We start from the raw sequence: 21,945 nt of genomic DNA on the forward strand, positions 1-21,945 counted from the left end.
GTTTAACTTCAAGATTCTCAGATAATTTCATCAGTAGAAATTGCTTGTGATGGGATACCCATGAATTCATCATCCCCAACCAACAAAAGGCAGAATAATATTATGGATTGAGCTGGTCTCAGATCTAGGATGACTTAGGTTCAAATCTTGCCTCTGACCAACATTTTCTATATGGTACAGGAGGCAAGTTACTTAGCCACCGTTCTTTAAAACTGTCAACTGTAAAGAAAGGGTTGACCTGCATTTTACCTCATTTTCGCAGTGTTCTGAAGATTGCAAAGTGTTCTTCTCTTCACAACTCTAGGAAGTAGGTAGTACAGATGTCAATTATTTCTGTCAACACCTATGACTTCACTCTTGTAACAAACTCCCTCAATTCCCAGTGTAGGTCCCTTTGTCTCCCCCAGCAATGGAGCATACTGAAAACTCTGTTACTTAAGTATTTTAGAGAGCTGCTTGAGGCACTTAGCGATTAAGGGATCTATTTACAATCACAAAGCTGTTATGTTTCAGAGGCAATACTTCAGCCTGAAATGCAAGACTTCCAAAGCTGGCACTCTATCCACTACTCAACACTTTCTCTCCTTTCCACAATATTGTTCGTTAATTTTCCATCCATTTTTACACTCAAGGAACCCAAAGATGATAGGTGGGGGTGAAATGTCTTGCCTCTGATCACTCAGCTAGCAAATATCCAAACCAGGATTCATACCCAGGACTTGAGCCATACTGGACTCTCTCTCTAATGAAGCCTGTGAAAATAGAAAAAGAATAAAATCTATTCGCTTTATTGTAGCTATGGCTTGTTTTAATACTTTATCAAAAAAAGATATAAATTATAAATGCTACAATTATTTACTTTTTTTCTTTATCTTTAGGGGACTCACAGAATGAACTTCGACAAGCCTCAGTGGAAATCATAAGTGATGAAATATGCAGGCAGCCACATGTATATGGCAAAGAGATAACATTTGGAATGTTTTGTGCTGGTTTCTTGGAAGGAATTTATGATGCCTGCAGGGTAGGTGGGGTAGTAATTACTTTGTTATTACCATCATTACTACTAAAGAAAAATCCATCTGATCCAGGAAATACTTTCGTGTACTTTACAAAATAGGAACTAAAGGTATGGTGTATAATTCTAAATCACTGAGACACACAACCAGTAAGCCATTAGCAGTGTAAAATACTGATTAATTGATTAGGAAGAAGAATATTGGCTAGAAGGAAGAATAGGAAATGAAAGACATAGGGGCCTAGTGATAGAATTTAGTCAGCATCCTATTTAAACTTGTCTGCTTGGTTAGACATGCTAGGATGAAGGATATGCTGGTAAATGTTTAATAACCAGATCTCCAAAAGAAAAAGTATATGTACAATGCACTTCCATTTTAAATTTGTACTATTAACTTCTTTCCATCACTTTAAGTCTAGGCAATCAATAAAACAATAAATCATGCCCCAATTTGTAGCATTTGCCAATTTCTGATATATAAATGTTCACACTGAAAATTTAACAATCAGCTCTCCTGAGCTAGTTAGAGCTAACTCCAGAATACTTCTGCCTAAGATTTTCCTATCATTTCTACCATAGATCCAAGTCCAAATTCTACATGAAATGCTCAATAAGAACAACCAAATTAAGCTTTTGTGTTTTCTTATATCTCACATATTATAACAAATAAAAATGTTACTTAAAATTTTTGAAATTCCCTCTTTTTATGTTAGTCATGGAAATGAAAGGGGATGAAAGTTATTATACAGTGAAAGCTGGCTTATCCAATATCCCCTCATACAGAAATATCTTCCCAATCAATAATAAGAGGCAAAAAAATAGGTTTACAAAAATAGTAGTACATCACCACTATTGACACATTTTAGAAGAGTGAAATTCATTATCAAGAACATGCTTATCCAGGAAAAGAAGTGGGTCAGTTATACAGCAAGGACAGACAGCCTGATTTGTCTAGAAAAAATACTAAAAGAACTGGAAGAAGAGGTGCACTAAGTTGACTTTCTATGTAGGATTTATGGAGAATTTCTATGGAAGATTACTTGAATATGAATCACATAGACTGAAAAGGTCTGAGTGGACTGAGATCTACACCAGCTAAAGGGCTACTCACTCTGAAGTACCATGAGTTATGTTCAGATTTCAGCCGCACTTCTTATTTCTATTATCTTTGAGCAAGTCATTTATCTCCTTGAGCCTTGATTTTTTTTTTTGGCTTTTTGGAGTAAATTTTTTTGTGATTTTGTTCCCAAACCAAGGAGAAGAATGGATAATCTTGTCCATGGGAATTCTTCTGAGCTTCTAATAACCCTAAACCTTTCCCTGAAACATGGGCCTATATTTTTAATGTCAATATATTTGGTGATGTTATATTCTAGTGAGTCATGTAATAACCTACTTGCCAAAAAATTAAAGTTGCAAATCACCAAAGGGGCAATGGAGGAGAACATGCATGATGGACATGACTGAGCTATGACATATTCTTAGTAAAAATTACATGGGAGAAATAGAATAAAAGATATCATCATTAAAATATATGATTTTAAAAGAGACTAACTGATATTTGCTCCATTGGGTGGACACCTATTTATACTGTGCCAAGAAATCAAGAAGATGGCCCTTCCTAGATTTGTTAGACTTCTTAGTGATGATTTATAGGGAGCATGAACTTGACAAGAGTAGAAAGGTTTAGGTGGATGTGATATGAATTCAAATTAAATATGAAAGTAGGAACAAAATCTATTTCCACTGGTCATTATAATTCATCCCAGTTTCCTTCTCGTCATATCTGTTATAATAACACTAGATGATCCTAACAATGACTTAATGCCACATAATAATCCTGAAGAACCAAATCGTTCAAGAAAAAATAAATTGGGATCATTACTGCCCTCTAAGCTCTATTCTAATATGTCATTGTGGCCTAGAGAAAATAGAGTTTCTTGGAGGTTACTATTGTAAGAGCATAAGTCTAGCTTCTCCTAACAACCAAGAAAGGCTTTGAGTGAAGAACCAGGAACAGTCTATGTGTCACTGATCCAAAGATCAGGCTGATGAAGTGTTAAGAGGGTCAGCATAAGAAGACCATTTGGCCATGACAGGTCATGTTTATTAATGTTTTTCCTCTGGGATTATCTCAAATGTTTATCCTTTATATCTTGTTTGAACATAATTGCTTTTATATTCTCTCCCATATTAGACTCTGAACTTGACAACAAGAATCCTTTTAAAAATTTTATTTGTATACGCAATGCTTAGCACAGTGCCTTGCACTTAGTAGGTGCTTAATAAGTGTTTGTTGTTGTTTACTTGATTTTAGGACTAATTATATTAAACTTTGATTGAATGATATGCTTCAAAGACTCACCTGAAGCTTTGAATTGACAGTCTGTACATGTGGAAGGATCAAAATGAAGTTATGCTATTAGAAGAGTCAATGACCTGGTTTCCTAGATTAGTTTTTTTCCCCTCTACTTTTCTCCCTTCACCCCCACAACAAACTTATTTATGTGGGAGATAGAAAGGGTTCAAAAATGGACCTTTTGAACCCCAGAAATATTTGACAGGAGGGAAAATTATCATCATTTTGCTCTCAAACCCTACGTTCTTTCCTTAGTCCCAAATATTATAGAGGGCAACACTGATCTTGTCAATCATACCATCCTTCTTAATTCTCTCTTTTGGTTTTTGTGACAGAGTTCTCTCCTTGTTCTCCTCCTACCTGTATGAACACTTCTAAACGATATTCTATCCCCATACTCCACAAATTTTCATGGATTTTCCCTTCCTGCATTAAATGTTCTCCTTTCCCATTTCAATCTCCTGGCTTCCCTGGCTTTATTTAGGACTCAGCTAAGTCCTTCCGTCCGCAAGAATCCCTTCTATATCTCCCTCCACACCTTTCCTCTGCAATTACCCCAACTTACTCCATACATAACTTGTATGTACATTGTAGTTTGCATGTTATCTTCTACTCACTTGACCTTCGACTATGAAGTTCCTTGAATTTAAGGACTATTTCTTTTTTTTCAGTCAGTCAATGGGGAATTATGTACAATGGATAGAGTACTGGGCCCGGAGTCAGGAAGACCTGAGTTCAAATCCAGATTCAGACAGACATTCACTAGCTGGGTGACCCTGAGCAAATCGCTTAATCCTGTTTGCCTCAGTATCCTCATTTTTAAAATGAGCTGGAGATAAAAATGTCAAACTGCTCCAGTATCTTTGCCAAGGAATCCCAAATGAGGTCATGAAGAGTTGGATACAATCGAACAACAAGAAGCCAGTCAATAACCATTTACTAAATGTCAGGGATTAGGCTAAGCCATGGGAAAACCTGAAAGATAAAAGACAATCCTTGTTCTTAAGGAGTTCTTAGTTAAGCACCTAATGCCATGGCTAACATTAGTGGATACTTAATAAAATGCTTCCTGCTTGTTTTTTTGGCTTATGGACTAACCTTCAGAGATTGGAAGATGTAAGAAACATACTCCATAAACCAAGATCAGACCTCTGGCAAAGATCTCCAGCCTCTTGAACTAAGGTGAACAGTGTAAAGAAAAGACTAAGCCTAACAGCATTAGGATGATCTTACTTGGGATGATCCTGTTCTTTATTCTCAAGAATACAGTGCTTGAGGTTGAAAACTTTCTGTTGGGGAGATGAGTGGCTTCAATATTCTTAGGAAACAAGACAACAGAAGCAGAAAGGAGGTCCTTTTTGCTAGTCCTAGTCAAAGGTTTCTAAAAGCACTAGAAGTGAGAATCAACTAAGACATGGTGTAAGAAGTATTTTTGTAAACAACATGTACTATGCAAATGAAAGCCACTTTTATTATTATTTCTCTTTTTTTCATCAGGGTGACTCTGGAGGACCCCTCGTTGTAAAAGATTATAAAGATACTTGGTATCTCCTTGGAATTGTGAGCTGGGGTGATAACTGTGGTCGTGTGAATAAGCCTGGAGTCTATACCCAAATAACTTATTATCGGCAGTGGATTACCTCAAAAACTGGTCTCTGATGGAACTCACTGTATGCAGGGTACATCTGAACTCCCAGTATTTATTCAGGTGTATATAGCTAAGGTTTGGTTGAGCAGTTGTCCATGTAACAAAATACAATAAAATACATTTACATTTAGGAAGGTAGAAGATTATTCAACCAATATGTCCATAGACAATGTGTAATGCTTTAAAAAAATTAACCATATTTACCTGATTTAAAATAATCATTTCTATGTGATTTCTGTCACTTAGAAGAGAGTGCACAAATGAAAACAATGCAAAAAGTGGGAAGCCTTGATGTTTTGAAATGTGCTTTTTTGTATCTTCTTTTCCTAATCTTGAGTAAGGTTGAGGTAAAAATGTTTTTTTTTTACAGCTCTGGAAATTCATTCTTTATTTTGCTGTTTTTTCAGCACCTTAAATATGCATTATCTTTCTCTCCATCTTACCCTTAAGGAGAGACTTAGCTATGGGGAAAAGCTATCTTTCCATTAGCCTAGAAGATTCCTATATTTTCCTAGAAATTCAGCTACTTCTATTCCCATTGGAGGATACTGAGAGACAAAACTGGCATTACAGTGAATTAGACCAGTGAATCGCCATCTTTCTTGGAATTCTGACACCTTTTTATTGCTTCATTTTTGTTTAGCTTATCCAACTTTTCCTCACTCTCCAAAACCTACACTCATAGAGATAGATGCATATTTTATTTACTGAAATAAAAATGAATATTTTATGTACTGTATTTAAAAAACATTGCATGACAAAAAGAGAGCTGGTCTCTGAGTCCAGAAGACCTGGGTTCTAATCTCTTACTCCTTCTGACTATGTGACCTTGGGCAATGAATTTAATATCTCAGTGTCCAAGGTATCACTAAGACTGTAAATTAGAGGAGAGCTCAAGCTGCATTGGTGGAGGAAGTTCCTAATTCTGAGCTCCCGTGATACCATTGAAACCATAGGTAGAGTTGGACAACTGGTGTTTTTATTGAGAAGACCCTGGTTTATAAATTGTGCACTGCTTTGAGGTAAGTTGAATCAGCTGAGAACTTTTGAATCAACTTGATGATAAGATCCTTCCAGACCTAAAATGATAAGATTTGGGGATTCTGTAAATTATTGAATTATTATAGAAGTGGCATACATTTATTCATTAACACCACTAGGGGGCAACATAGACTATTACCATAGTAAAAAGTAAATTCCTCCCTAAACAATTGGACAGACTAAATAAAGCCCTTTCATTCTATGGGGAGCATTTTCTTTTTTTCCAGGGTTAATATGGCCAATTACTCCCTGAGACTCTATGACAGTCAGATGGCAAAATCTTAGTCTAAATGTGCCTCTCAAGCAACTTCTCCCCATTGATAACGTGAGCCTTGGGAGAATCTGGCTCATTACTTCCAGGGACACAACTAAATGAAAACTGTGATAATGCTGCTACTTTATTTACTGAACGTGTCCTGGGGGCTATTTGCTCCTGAAGTTTAAACCTAAGATGAGTCTTGTGAAATGGAGTTATTTCAGGCCACTTTTCCCCAAAGGGCTGTTAAAAACCTATGATGATAATTTCAAAACAGATTTACAATTGGAAGAACACTTTCCTCTATTCAAAAATAGCAACTTTAATGTTATTTACATGAACAGATGATCCTAAAAAGTACAACTGAGTACTGTTTGATGAGCTTTGCTTTAGTTTAGAAAACCCATGAGGACAGGATTAAACATTATGTGATTTGCGTAGGCAGCTGGCTGCCTACTGACTGGTTAGAAATTCTCTGAATCAAATGCTGCTTCCTAAAAATATATAGTTTCAAATATATGTACTTCTCTCTTGTGGTGGTAAGATGTAATTTTTGACTTTCTTAATGCTAAGATTTGGGGGATGATCAAAATGTGTATGACTACTTAGACTGTAACCTCCTGGAGGGTATGGGCCATGTCTGTCTAAATTGTTCTTTGTACCATCTCATAATTCCAGATATAAATTACAACCTAATTAAATGAATTTTAATGCTGATTATAAAAGGGAATAATGGAAAATTATTAGAAACAATGCTACTGGGAATGTTATACCTAAAGAATAAATTGGAAATTTCTAGTCTCTTCATTTGCTTTACATATATTATGATGTTGCTTAATCATTAAAAATAATAACTAGCATTTATTTGGGGCAGCTAGGAGGCACAATGGATAGGACACTGGGCCTTGGAGTCTAGAATACCTGAACTCAAATCCAGCCTCAGACATTCACTATGTGACCCTAGGGAATTCACTTAACTTCTGATTGCTTTGATCCACTTAAGAAAAAAAATGGCAAACAATTCCAGTATCTTTGCCAAGAAAACTCCATGGGCAATATGGTCTATAAGGTCACAAAGAATCAGATATCACTGACCAACAATAGCAAAGCACTTATATAGTGGTTTGCAAAGTAATTTACTTATGTTATCTCATTCCATCTTCACAATGATTCTGAGAATTAGGTGCTATTATTACTATTCCCATTTTGAAGATGATAAAATAGACTGAGTGGTCACATAACATGCTCAGGAATGCATAGCTGGGAAGTATTTGAAGCAGAATTCAAACTCGGGTCTTCTGAACTGGCCAGAATACCATTCAAGCCATCAGGTTATGTGACTTCCTCAGATGCATACAGCAAATATGTGGGAGAAGCCTGACTTGAAGCCAAGACTTTATGACTTTTATTGTGAATATTATAGATTTGGGGTTAATTAAAAGATAGAATAAGAAATGCTATCTCAGGGTCTTAGCCCCATCTTAGAACTGTGAGCCAAAGTAACTGCTGGAATTCTGTGGTACTGAAAAGAGTGGTTTTGCCAACTATCAGTGTCTCTGGGAGCTGACAGTGGCTCGGGAGGCTAGCTTTTCCTTGGCTCTCTGGGTTATTCCTTTGAAACCTTGGGAATACCAGATTGACAGTTTGGAAAAGGGAGAGTGTGACAGTTTGACAGTGACTGGAGTGAGAAGATTAACAAAAAGAAGAAGACCTTTTTCTTTACCTCTGTGATCCTGTTGAATAAAGACAAGGCTTTTGAGTCTACCAAGGCTGGGAAGCCATTTCTGGCAGACCAGGACCAACTGGTATTGGAGTGGAGAACTGAAAAAACACTTGGAGACAGTACTTTAAGAATCGTATATATGTGTGTGTGTGTNTAAGTGGCTAAGAAAAACTGTAAATGGCCTTAGTAAGGCTTTAACTTCCCATCGTGGGTTGGGAAGAAACTTGTTGAAGTAAGTGATGTTCAATTCTGAACCATTTAGAGGTTATTATTTTTATTCTTTATTTGGAAGGATTTTTTTCCAACAATGGAGAGATGAGCCCTACTATAAATAGAGAAGTTTTGCTCATTTAAGAGGGAAAATCTTTGTGAGAAGTAAAAGTTTATTGTCACCTCTCTAGTTATGTCTAAATCAAAATATGTCTCCTAATTCTATTAGTCTGTTCATAAATTTAGATGGATTCTCTAGTTCCTGCTTTTAATTTCTCAAATTTATTCAAGTTTCCTGGTCTATCTGAACACTCTCTCATCACCCTAATAACTGCCTCTCTAGATTTGCATAATCTTTCATAGTCATGAGGATAGTTCAAATTCCAATGAAGGTCATGTTTAAGCTAGTGAATAGTGCCCCAAGCCTCATGGGTAATACTAATATCTTTAGGTATTCAAAATTGAAATGCTTACAGATAGTTTCTCTCTTTTTATAACTACTATTGGCTCTACCTCTAAGGAAGGGATTCTTTGCTTAAATCCCTCCATATCTCATGGGGTAAATGGTCTGTGGTGCCTAATAGTTACTAATTCATTTCCTGGGTTAAAAGTTGGCACTTCTCATAGAAGGAGCACCATCATTTTTTAAATCATAAAAGTTGCATCCAAGATGGAGACTGAATTTCATCTGCAGATATCATATTCTATTGAAGCTGATGCTTGACTATTATACTCCTATAGTAAGCCATAATCTGCTCTCAACTTTACATGTGCAAATTCTGGATATACTCATTACAACACTACTTGTTTTTGCCTGCCAACTAATATCCCCATTGTTCTCTTTACTTTACCAGAACCAGAAAATATTCAGGAAATAACTCTTAAATACTGGTTTCAGCATCAATAGGATGATACATCTTCTACAAAACTGTACTATTATATATTCTAAAACCTGAGATGAATTTATTTGGACTTACATTATTATTGACACTATCATAATTATTTTAACCTTAGACTATCACAGTAACCTCCTTTTGTGCTCTCTCCCACAACCTTCCATCATCATTATTCCTAATTTGTCTTTTCCCCAAATCCCAAATTAATATCCCTACAATACTTCTTGGATATAACTCTCAAAAAAAAAGACACCACCTTAAATATCTCCCTGCTGCAAACAGGGAAAATTTCAAATGCCAGAGCTCCAATCCAATCCAATCCAATCCAATCCAATAAACATTTATTAAGTAGATATTATGTACTAGGCACTGTAGTAAGCATTAGGGATATAATTAATAAAATAAAGATAGTGCCTGTCTTTGAGGAGCTTATAATATAAAGGGAGAAGAAGACATACAAAAGGAAGCAGAAAAGCAGAGTCAGGAGACCAGATACCACTGGGCACCTAGTTCAAGGGCATATTTTTTTTCAATTTCATTTTTTTAGGACAGGATGATTTATTGTTGTTTTTTTAACATTTAATAATATTTATTTTTTAGAAAAGTTAATATGGTTATATGGTTCTTGCTCTTACTTTCCCCTTCACCCACCCACCCCCGACATCCCCCCCAGCTGATGTGCATTTCCACTGGTTTTAACATGTGTCATTCATCAAGACCTATTTCCAAATTGTTGATAGCTGCATTGATGTGGTACTTTCAAGTCTACATCCCCAATCATGTCTGCCTCAACCCATGTGTCCAAGCAGTTGTTTTTCTTCTGTGTTTCCACTCCTGCAGTTCTTCCTCTGAATGTGGGTAGCATTCTTTTCCATAAGTCCCTCAGAATTGTCCTGGGTCATTGCATTGCTGCTAGTACAGAAGTCCATTACATTCTATTTTACCAGTGTATTGGTCTCTGTGTACAACATTCTTCTGGCTCTGCTCCTTTAGCTCTGCATCAATTCCTGGAGGTCTTTCCAGTTCACATGGAATTCCTCCAGTTTATTATTCCTTTGAGCACAATAGTATTCCATCACCAGCATATACCACAATTTGTTCAGCCATTCCCCAATTGGAGGGCAACCCCTCATTTTCCAGTTTTTTGCCACCACAAAAAGCACGGCTATAAATATTTTCACACAAGTCTGTTTATCTATGATCTCTTTGGGGGCACAAACCCAACAATGGTATGGCTGGATCAAAGGGCAGGCATTCTTTTATAGCCCTTTGAGTATAGTTCCAAATTGCCTTACAGAATGGTTGGATCAGTTCACAACTTCACCAGCAATGCATTAATGTCCCAATTTTGCCACATCCCCTCTAACATTCATTACTCTCCCCTTCTGTCATTTTAGCCAATCTGCTAAGTGTAAGGTGGGACCTCAGAGTTGTTTTGATTTGCATTTCTCTAATTATTAGAGATTTAGAACAATTTCTCATTTCATTTTTATTAATTTATTAATTCAGAATTTTTTCCATGGTTACATGATTCATGATCTTTCCCACCTCTCTTCCTTTCCCCCTCCTGGAGCTGACAAGCAATTCCACTGGGTTATACATGTATCATTGTTCAAAACCTATTTCCATATTATTCTTATTTGTAATAGAGTATTCCTTTAAAGCCAAAATCCCAATCATATACCCACCGAACCACATGGTCAATCACATGTTTTTCTTCTGCATTTCTACTCCCAGAGTTCTTTCTAAGGATGTGGATAGTGTTCTTTCTCACAAGTCCCTCAGGATTGTTCTGAATCATTGCATTGCTATTAGTAGCAAAATCTATTACATTTGATTTTACCACACTGTATCAGTCTCTGTGCACAATGTTCTCCTGGTTCTGCTCCTTTCACTCTGCATCAGTTCATGGAGGTTCTTCCAGTTTACATGGAAATCTTCCATTTCATCATTCTTTACAGCATAATAGTATTCCATCACCATCATATAGGACAATTTGTTCAGCCATTCCCCAATTGAGGCCCAAATGTTTTGCTACCACAAAAAGTGCAGCTATAAATATTTTTGAATAAATAGTTTTCCTTATTATCTCTTTGGGGTACAATCCCAGTAATAGTATGGATAGATCAAAGGGTGTGCATTCTTTTAAAGCCCTTTATGTATAATTCCAAATTGGAGGGCATCTTATTTTATGTAGCTGAAACCAGTCAGAGAAGCTGATGCAAAACAGAATGGGCTGAGAATCCAGTTTCTGCCCTCTATCAAGGAAGGCATAACAAGGAATCTGGTACTCTATCCTCCAACCTCCACTAGGGGAGAAGAGACAGAAAGAAATGGAGTCAATCAAGGTTTCAGTTAGCAATATTTATAGAGACAGATACACTGTGGCACAATCAAATGTAATGGACTTATCTACTAGAAGCAATGCAATGACCCAGGACAATTCTGAGGGACTTGTGAGAAAGACCATTATCCACATCCAAAGAAAAGTAGAAACACAGAAGAAAAACAACTGCTTGATCACACAGGTCAATGGGGATATGATTGGGGATGTAGACTCTAAGCAATCACCCTAATGCAAATATCAATAATACCAAAATAGGTCTTGATCAATGACACACGTAAAACCCAGTGGAATTGTGCATCAGCTATGGGAGGGGGAGTGGGAGGAGAGAAGGGAAAGAACATGAATCATGTAACCGTGGAAAATTTTTCTTAATTAATCAATAAAAAATTTTAAAAACAACAACAAAAAAAAAAGGTTTCAGTTAGCAGTATGGTGGTGAGTTTAGAAGAAATGAGCTTAACATAGAAGGGGCAACTTTTTCTGTGGAATTGAAACCAAGAAGGCTAGCACATATAAAGCAGAATGAGATTTGCTGAGAATATGGTAAATAAGTCCCTGTAGGTCCTAGCTTGACATTTGGGATCTACGTTTTGTCAAGTTTCTTTCCATTCTTGTCTTTTACTATTCTTCTGCATACCCTGTTTTTTAGCCATTCAGTACTACTCTTCATTCTCATAATGAACCACAGGCTTCTTCAAGCCTATTTCCCCTTATACTTAATTCCTGTCTTGTTCCCCAGATGCTCACTGAAATCCTATCCATCAATCAAAGTAAAAGTTAAGGTTTAAAAAAAAAGATAGTATATATAGAGGAAATCAGCCTTGGAGTAAGAAAGACCTGGATTTGAATTCTTTACATAATGGTTGTCTTGTCAGTCACCCAATCAACTCCCTAGGATGTTAAATTTGAGAGAAGTTACCAATGTGCATCACTAGAGGGAGTGTTCATACTAACTTTAATGAGAGCAAAGATCTAGTACACATTTTCAAGACATAGATCAAATACTACCTTGTCTTTGAAAACTTCTGAGATTATTAAAGAAATAATCTCACTTTTTCCCCTAAAAGTCCATATTTTATTTGTACTATTCTTTTTTATATTTGGAATCATAAAAAGGTAGACCTTAAAAGGAACTTGAAAAATATTCTAATCTAATTTCCTCATTCTACAGATGAAGAAACCGAGGTTTCTTCTCTCAATCTATTTGATCAACTTATGTAGCTAGTAAGTGGCAGATTCAGGACATAAAACAGCATCCTTTGATTTCAACTCCATTATGCTTTTTTAAATCACTCTACTTAGGGGATAGCTGGGTGGCTCAGTGGATTGAGAGCCAGGCCTAGAGACAGGAGGTCCTAGGTTCAAATTTGACCTCAGACACTTCCTAACTGTGTGACCCTGGGCAAGTCACTTGATCCCCATTGCCTTCCCCTCACCATTCTTTTTCCTTGGAGCCAATATGGCTCCAAGATGGAAGGGAAGGGTTTAAAAGAAATTTTTTAAAAATTAAATAAAATCACTCTACTTGCTATATTCTATAGGTGTAATGGTTATTTGTGTTTTTTCATTTTTCCTTCCTTTTTTAGACCATAAAGAAGTTCTCTTAGAACAAAATGTCACAATCCATTTATATTCTGACCTGATTTGTTACCCAATCATTTTCTAGTAGAAACTGTCTTTCTTTTCAGATATAATATCTATCAGAATTTGTGGCAACTATCTTCATATGATAGAATTACTCTATTTTTGTACCAATTCACACCTAAATTCACTGCCTGGATGCATAGGCAGAGGAAAAGGACAATTATGAATTCAGACACACTGGCCGAGAGCATCTGCCTCTATTCCTTGTTTTAGTTCTCATTTGCTCCTACAAATCAGGGTTCGTACCAAGGGCAAAGCCAATTCTCCAGGAATCCACATCCAGAGAACTTCCTAAACTGCCATACAATGCAAGAATTTCAAGTATGACTTGACACTATCAAACTCTGTTTACACAAACTACTTTATGCTTTCTCAGCTTCTGCATTATAATTCTTGAATCACACATTTGGCTCACAAACTTATGGAAATACTATTCACTCCCTCCATAATTCAAAGTCTTCATCTATTTTCTGTTTTCCATACACTGAATGCTGGAAATCCCCAAAGAAAGATTTGGTCATACCGGTATCCCACTAGCATCAGTAGGAGGATCTGACACACTTCTCAAGGATAATCAATCACTACAAGCAACCTTGCAACCTTGACACCTTTCTTCAATTTCAGTGCATAGCTATATATAATACATACTTGAGGATATATAATACACCAACTGGCCACTGTTGACCATATTCCACCAGCTGGAGTGATGATTGTGACATAGGACCTTATATGTAGTAAGCACTTTTTTTTTTTTTTTTGCAGATTCAAGTACATTTCAATAAACATGGATCAATGAGTGAATATAGGAGCTGTCTCTTTTTCCTGTGAGGTCATGTCAGGCTCCCTTTCATTTTTTGATCTTGCATCTTTCTCTAATCAGAATAATCATTTTAATTCTCTGTTCTCTTGGATGTCCTAAGTCAATAGATCAATACCTAGAACTTAGCAGATGCCCCCAGAGAGTAATTAACAGGCATTTAAAACAACAGTTGTCACCTTCCACCAGCCTCTCCAATACAAAGACTTAACTCCCCTATTCTCAGCAAATCCACTGAATTTGGACAAGAGTTTTCAAGTACTATATACACCTATTTGGAAACAATAATGGATCAAATCACGACTACAGGGTTCCTAACTATTCTTTCTGTTCCACTTTTTATTCCCTTGTCTGTTTATATTATTTTCTTTGATTTCTCTTGTATCATCAGCAGAAGCTATGTGACAGGCCAGTGTCCCCCAGACTTCCTAGTTAACCCCCCATCACTATATCTTCTGATTGGGGTCCTCTCTAGGCAAATGTGAGAGAAGGAAAAAGCAAGAGGAAATTACAAATCAGATAATTTCCAATTTTTAAGAAGCATACATAATGATATGGTAAAAAGAAGGTTCAAACTCATGGGGAAAATTGATGACAAAAACCAGCAAATCTCAATTGTTGATGTTCTTTCTTTGTTCCATTAAAACTGGTCTTACCCATATTTCACACATCCTGTTGGGTTAAGATACAAAGCTTCACCTGTGCCTCTTATTTCTAATCTACTTACTTCCTTGACAGAAATTAGAAATATGAATTAGAAAAGAAGTTGAAGAAGCAAGAAGCACTTGCAAAGTGAGGAATCATGCTTCAGTGGGCAGATGCAGAACTCCTCTGGTTCCTCTACCATACCATGCCTGGGTTCTTTGCCAGCTCTTCCATAAGGTTACATACCACATTCCTTACCATCTGTACCTGTTAATAGCTGCTCTTTTTATCACCACATGTCACTTACAACTTAAAGACAACTTAATGTCTTGACAACAGAATCATTGGTGTACCTTTTGGTTCCTGCCTGCTTTTCTGGATTCCTTAACTCTTACGCTCAGCTACCTGTGAAAAGCTGGCTCTATTTGGCTAGTTAAGTAAAGCAATGATGGTCGTATTAAGATTGTAGGTTTGGTTTTCTTGTTCCATAAAGCTTCTCCTGTTCTCAGACTCCAAGACTCCACCTTAAACCCAGTCAGTCAAGGAGTCATCTGGGAAATACATGTCTTTAGCTAGCAGGAAGATGAGGCAATTGAATATTGGTGAATCAGACAAATCTATCATCACTGTTTGGGGGGGCAGGAGGATTAGGCAGTGCTGTAACAGTACAACTTGGATTCTACTGATGGTAGGTTGCCTTTATATATTAAATACAGCATTATTAGGTCTTTTAGTAGTTCCAAATTAGTTCAAACTCCCTCCAAATTCATCCTGGATTTCTATGATACCTAGGTTGGTGACAACATGGAACACTAATATTAAACCAGTCTATCCATGCCATATGCTTAGCCAACTGGAGGTATCATTATTGGTTTCATTGATTTTAAAAACAATTTTGGAAAAATTATAAAAACAAGTTTAAGTATGGAGAGTGTCAAAGTTAAAGTAGGGATATTGTAGCCTATATTAGATTTCTGAAAGTCCCTGATAAATATGCATTAATGTTAGAAGCTGTAAGCTGTGTTTCTAAAGGACATTCGTATTGTTATTTTTGTTTCATTATGTAGCTACATTTTATAGTATATCCAACATTTACCCCTTAGAGATAACTTTTATTTATAATTAAGAATAAAAGAAGAGGGAAAATTAGGCAAAACTAACCAATATATCACATTATCTAAAGCCATAGTCTTCCACCTCTATCAAGAAGGGGGATATTTCTTTTGGCAGAAAATCCAAGTTCATGGAGAAATTGTTATTGATCATTATAACTTCACAGCTTTTTGTTTTGATTGTTTGAAGGTTTTTTCCTTTCCAAATATATTATATATATTGTCTTCCCGGTTTGTTTGTCTCATTCTGTATCAGTTTCCATATATATCTTTCCATGTTTTTCATTGTTCATTATATTTGTCATTTTTACAGCATAATAATATTCTTTTACACTTAGGAACCTTAATAGGCTAACTTTACCTTATTCAAATGTTTTTTCCAGTCATTCAAATTTACTATTTCCCATACTCTGTTTAATGATGTTGTAAACTTGTGTTGGTGGTTACTTTTGAGCCAGGTTTATACAGCTTTGTCTGCCCTGAGAACATAATTATTGGATTTTTATCTCTTTCTTCTTATTTCAGAATTATATGCTTTTTATTGCTCTATTTTAGAGAAATTTCTACAAAAGGGGATCATGTTGTGATTATTAAAGTAATACAAAATAATTAGCCAGTTGGAGAAATCATTGGTTGTTTCAGTGACTTTAAAAACTATTTTTAATCACAAAAATAAGCCTTTGCAGAGCAATATTACAATTATACACTGTGGAATATTTAAAAAATCAGTTTATAGTCATAAAATTTTTGAACTGGAACAGATTAACATCTAAATCAGAGGTTGTTATCCTGGAGTCTTCAGTTCAAAAAGTTAATAGCTAGATATTTCAGATTTCTCCATGAAATTTGATAGGAAGAAAATTATGTTTTTATTTTCACTAATTTTTAGTTTTGTCTGCATTTCTTTCTATGTATTTTATTAATTTAAAACATTATTTTGTGAAGGCATATATAGGCTTCATCAAACTGAAAAAAGTATCCTTGACACATGAAAAATCAAGAACCTCTAACATAATCCAACTCTTTTATTATATCTGTATCTATATCTATCTATCTATCTACCTATCTATCTATATGAAAAATTTGAGAACTGCTCCAGAACCTTGCTAATTTTCCCAGGTCTAAAGAAAGTTATTTGGATTAATCAATTTGCAAATCATAGCTTTAATCTAATCAGTACAAGGTTCTCCTTTTATAGACAATGTCAGGTCATAAATTGAATAACAAAATATTTATATGAAAAAAATAAATAACAAGGGAGAAAAAAATCATGCATTTGAGTCTTAATCAGGTTTCCACAAAGAGGCATATTCTCCTGAGGAGGGAAGTGGGGCAAGCATCTCAAGGAAACCTTATGCTGTAGGGAAATGATCTCCTGTGGATAGACTGCACACAGAATACAATTGTTTTCCTTATTTTCTCAGCATGTTCTCAATTGTTAGGAAGAATGGAGATCAATTGTAGTACCCTGAGGCTGGATTCACTTTAGCTCTGTCTCTGAGCTGCCAACTTCTTTAATATGGAGTCAATCCTCCAGGCTCCTAGCCTCCATTTTTTTTTTTTTTTTTTGGAGTCTAGATGCACAAAGGGCAGAATGTAGTATATCTCCTGTTCACTAGGCTTGGTACTGCTTAATACTCTGCCCAAGAAGACTCAGGAGACCCCCAGGACTTTTCATGTGATGCATTTTTTGCTCCTTTCTATCTTCTTTTCCAAGTTTATGCTCTGACACAATCCACAGCTTCCAGGTATTAGGATTATAACATGCTCAAGTTTCCCTAGATGAACAGTACTTCCCTTGTCTTGGTGATCATGGGGACTTGAAATGAAACCAAAGTATTAAAGGCAATCTGACATAATGATCCTAAATACTTCTCCCTGTAATCCCTGAAAACCTCAAAAGTGCAAAAATAAATATATTAGATGAAATTGTAAACATAAATTAATTTACAAAGGATATTATCGCATATAATGTAACATATGCCTAGTCTTCGTTCAGACATATAGTATATAATATCAAAATTTGAGTTACAAGCAGTAAACTAAATACAGCACTCATATGTGACACATAACACATAGCATAATTCATGAAAGTGGCATGGTAGTAGGGGCAGCTAAATGGCTCTGTTGATAGAGAACCAGGTCTCAAAACAGGAGGCTCTAGATTCAAATCTGGCCTCAGATGCTTCCTAGCTGTGTGACCCTGGGCAAATCACTTAACCCCCATTTCCCAGCCATTACCACTCTTTTGTCCTAAAATTAATATGTAGTACTAATTCTAAGATGGAAGGTAAGTATTTTTTTAAAAAAAGATGGCACGGTAGAACAAATAAAAAGATCATATGAAATGACCTTAGACAAATAATTTATCCTTCCTGAGACTCAGATTTCTTATCTATAAAATGAAAAGGTTGTATTAAATTACCTGTAAGGACTCCATCTAGCATTAAATCTATGAATTTATGATCCTAATACATAGAATTATATGTAAAATATAAGTGCAATAAGGGAAGGAACCATTTTCGCTTCATTTTTGTATCCTTTGTCCCTAGTATGGTTTCAGGGATATATTCACTGTTTTATTGAATTGGATGTTAAATTCACATACAAAGTACACATTGCATATAGTAGTGAGTACCATCTAGGCAAGATGTCTGACTTTTCCTGTTACCTCTGGAGTTTTTTTTTTCCTTCTTGGTCTTTCATCATCATTATTGTGACTTTTGTGCAGGAGATTACAGGAAAGTGGAGAATAGTGTCAGAAGAAAACATTAAAGAGGAATTGAACCCTCCAAACCAAAGAGAGATCTAGATAAGTTCAAGAATGAAACTTTTGTCTAAGGAGGAAACTCACTGTGAGAGTTAATGTGTTCCAGCTGGAGGAAACATGGTTTCAGAAAATTCTACTAAGACAGAGACTTCAGGAATTCATTGAAGTAATGATATCATTCTGAAGTACCATATTTCCTATACTTCACCTATAGTTGTGGTACAGAAGATGATTGGGATACTCAGCATATATGTGCATTATTTGACTTTGAACAAGAGAATAAATATGAAACAGTTCACCATGCCAAGAGTTCAAAATACTTTAAGGTCTCTTTTATTTCCAAATCTGTGATCTTGTATTCCATTCTAAGAAAGGTCAGGATTTTAAAATAGTTATCAGGCCTTGGAAGGAATCAAGGTGCTTAGAAATATAATTAATTATCCTCACAAAACACAATATAGGCAGTCTTTTAATTATACTTCTGCTGAAATTCCAGTAGATTCAACATATTGCCATTCTAATGCACGCATAAAACAACACCAAGAATAACATCATACCCTTTTTTTAAAAACCCTTACCTTCTCTCTTAGAATTTGTACTATCAGTTCCAAAGCAGAAGAATGGTAAGGTCTAGACAATGGGGGTTAAGTGACTTGCCCAGGGTCACACAGTTAGGAAGTGTCTGGAGGCCAGATTTCACCATAAACTTTTTACCCCTTTCATGTGAAGTTTAGGGGAGAGTCATATTTGTTTATTCTGTGTTTTGTAGTCCCAGAGGATGGTAAAGATATGAAGACTACAAAGCATTTATTTTGGTTGAGAAAGTAGATTGAGTCCTACCACCTATGTCATTCACTTGTTTATTTTTGTGTGGGGAGCTGAGTTACAGTGCTCATGTTTTATGTCAGAAGCTCTACCCAGGGAATAATGTCTACTACACTTGTAGTGATCAAGCAAAACTCAAGATAACAAATAGCTAGAGAGCAAACCTTACCAAGCAGGTAAAAGACTGGGCAGTCTGCCAATCCACAAAGTAGCCCTGAGAACAATAGAGAACCTAAAGAGATGATACATTACACTCCACAATTGCCCATCGGGATTTAGTTCAAATCACATTGTCATATTTTTAGAGATGAAAAGGTCCAAGGAGACTGCTGAGACCAAGCCTTTTACTTTACAGATGAAGAAACCAAGTCCTGGAGAGTTTAAATGACTTAGGGTCAGCTAGCAAGTATCTGATGCATGAGATGAAACCAAGTCTTTCTGCCTTTAACTTTCATTCCCCTACCCACCATACATTGCAACTGATAGCTAATCCCCTTTGGAATCTCCAATCCAAGACATTTGTCTCAGGAGTGAAAATCTGTTGATGAGTGAGAGTCAAGAAAAAAGCTTCCAAATCACTCAAGATTATTACCTACTTAAGAAATAGTGAAAAAATATTGAAAAAGAAGAAAGATTTTAATGCCGGGAAAGTGGGGGAGGGTAGATTATCCCTTGTACATTCATCATATTGTGACTGTTGCTTTTTATTTTTTTATACAAACCCTTAGATTCTCTTTATTCACTGGTTCATTTCTCTACAACAAATACATCTGAAATCATCTATAATAAAATTATTTACAATATTTCCAAAGGAGAAGGATTATTTCTGCCCCCATTTCAGCTATTCACAGAGTACTTCTACTACACAAAACATCACCAGCTACCTAAGGACAGCCACTGTGTCTGCTAATTTGCTTAGGGAACAAATGTGAAATCTAGACATTTACAACAGTAGGCTGCCATTTTTTCCAAGAGATAACAATTCCTTTTGGAAAACTTGAACTTCATCTTGCCATTATGAATGTTTCCTCAGCCTTGCCTCTCACTGTTTTTTGATAAAGAGGCTACATGGTTTGAGAGAAGGGCAGCATTATTAAAACAATTAACTGTACAGAAATCATTGTGTTTGTTCTTAAAAATCACAGTTCAGAATTGCTTTTTTGTAAAATTCACATACATTTACAAGTCTCCAATTGCCTGAAGTGATTTACTTGGATTTCCTTTGCTTGAACTGCATCACGCTGGCTGCGGGCTCTTTTGAAGTGCTAGAACCTGATGCTGGTCAGGAGGAACACTTGCGCTGTCCATTTTCCCCACTCTCCTGGACAGTTGTGGGCTCCTCAGCTTTTGAGTTTTTCTGATTTGGAGTTTTAGACTTTTCCCCTGTCTCCTTGGGTTCATTACTTTGACTGGAGACTACAGCAGCATGTGCTTCCAGTTCTGGTCTGTGTGCAGGTCCCTGAGGTGGTACAACTGGGATCTGGGTCAGATTTGGTGAAGGTGCCATATTCTGAAGAAACTCTGGGTGGCTTCCTGCTTTCTCTTCCACTAGGCTAATTACAAGCTGTTCAGGCACTATGCCACCATGATTAATTTTAGTATTTGGGGTTGTGGAAGCAAGCTCTGAAATCACTGGGGCATTTACCATGGATGGTGCACTGGCTGGAGAAGGACTGATCAGTAAGCTCAGCACCACTGGTACTGAGGAAGAAGAAATAGCCATGGTGTTAAAACTTGGGGTGCCAGGCCCAGGAGTGCTTATCTTTAGCAGAGTGCATGCCGGGGCTATGGTGGCCTTATTGTCTGGTTCTGTAGTTACCTGCTCAGTTTCCACATTACAAAGGGCTGGCATTTCCAGGCCCTGGCCTTCAGCATCTCCATCCACAGCATTCTGCTCCTCCCCTTTTTCAAGAGATCCTGTTACCTTCTTGCATGCCTGGTCAACAAAACATGACCAACTTTGTTCACTTTTCCCTTGCCCTTACTAGATGAAACTGGGCTTCTTTGGCTGCCAGAGGAACCTGGACTACTGGTAAGAAGAGGTGAAACCATCACTGCTGACTGTGCAGCTGCTACAGGGTACTGATCTGATGAAACACTAACTTGAGGACTAGCATCATCTGGGCTAAACTCTTTGACTTGTTGGACAGGGGTCTGTGTAGGAACAATTGAAGAAGCTATGGATTGGGGAGAAGGAAGCTGAATGGGTGGTGCCCAAGAATTAAGAACCAATGACCTATTGGCTGGTATGCTTGGGGCAGACTATTACTTTTTAAAAAGTATTTGACTATGAATTAAATATAGCCTTATGGAAACTAGGCAGGAGATATATCTCACAGAGATATACATAAGATGTTTATACAGGACATTTTCCATGACACTGGCAGAATCCAAGTATAAAAGGATTTCCTGTTGATGGTGAGATCTTACTACAAATGATTACATCTGTAGATGACTTGCTATTTATTTCCATAAGGCCATTTATTTCCATTCTCTTCAGAGAAACCCCGCAGCAATGAGAAAGTGATTTATCAAATCATCCACAAGTTTCAAGCATTCATCAAGAAAAAAATGGACTTAAACAGAGAGTTTGCTGCCCAAACACAGAACTCAAGAGAATCACCATAAGGTAATTAA

The 21,945-nt window shown here is 36.5% G+C and overlaps 1 protein-coding gene across 1 annotated transcript in view; it reads left to right on the top strand.

Moving 5' to 3' along the window:
• TMPRSS11A (transmembrane serine protease 11A) overlaps positions 1–5,033 on the top strand; it is a 52,924-nt gene extending 47,891 nt beyond the window's left edge. Inside the window, exons 9-10 of the mRNA XM_044681719.1 lie at positions 879–1,021; positions 4,872–5,033. Coding sequence (XP_044537654.1) covers positions 879–1,021; positions 4,872–5,033 — 305 coding nt within the window. The remainder of the gene's footprint in view (positions 1–878; positions 1,022–4,871) is intronic.
• Positions 5,034–21,945: the final 16,912 nt, after the last annotated feature.

The sequence above is a fragment of the Gracilinanus agilis genome, chromosome 6 (assembly GCF_016433145.1).
Source record: "Gracilinanus agilis isolate LMUSP501 chromosome 6, AgileGrace, whole genome shotgun sequence".
Lineage (NCBI taxonomy): Eukaryota > Metazoa > Chordata > Mammalia > Didelphimorphia > Didelphidae > Gracilinanus > Gracilinanus agilis.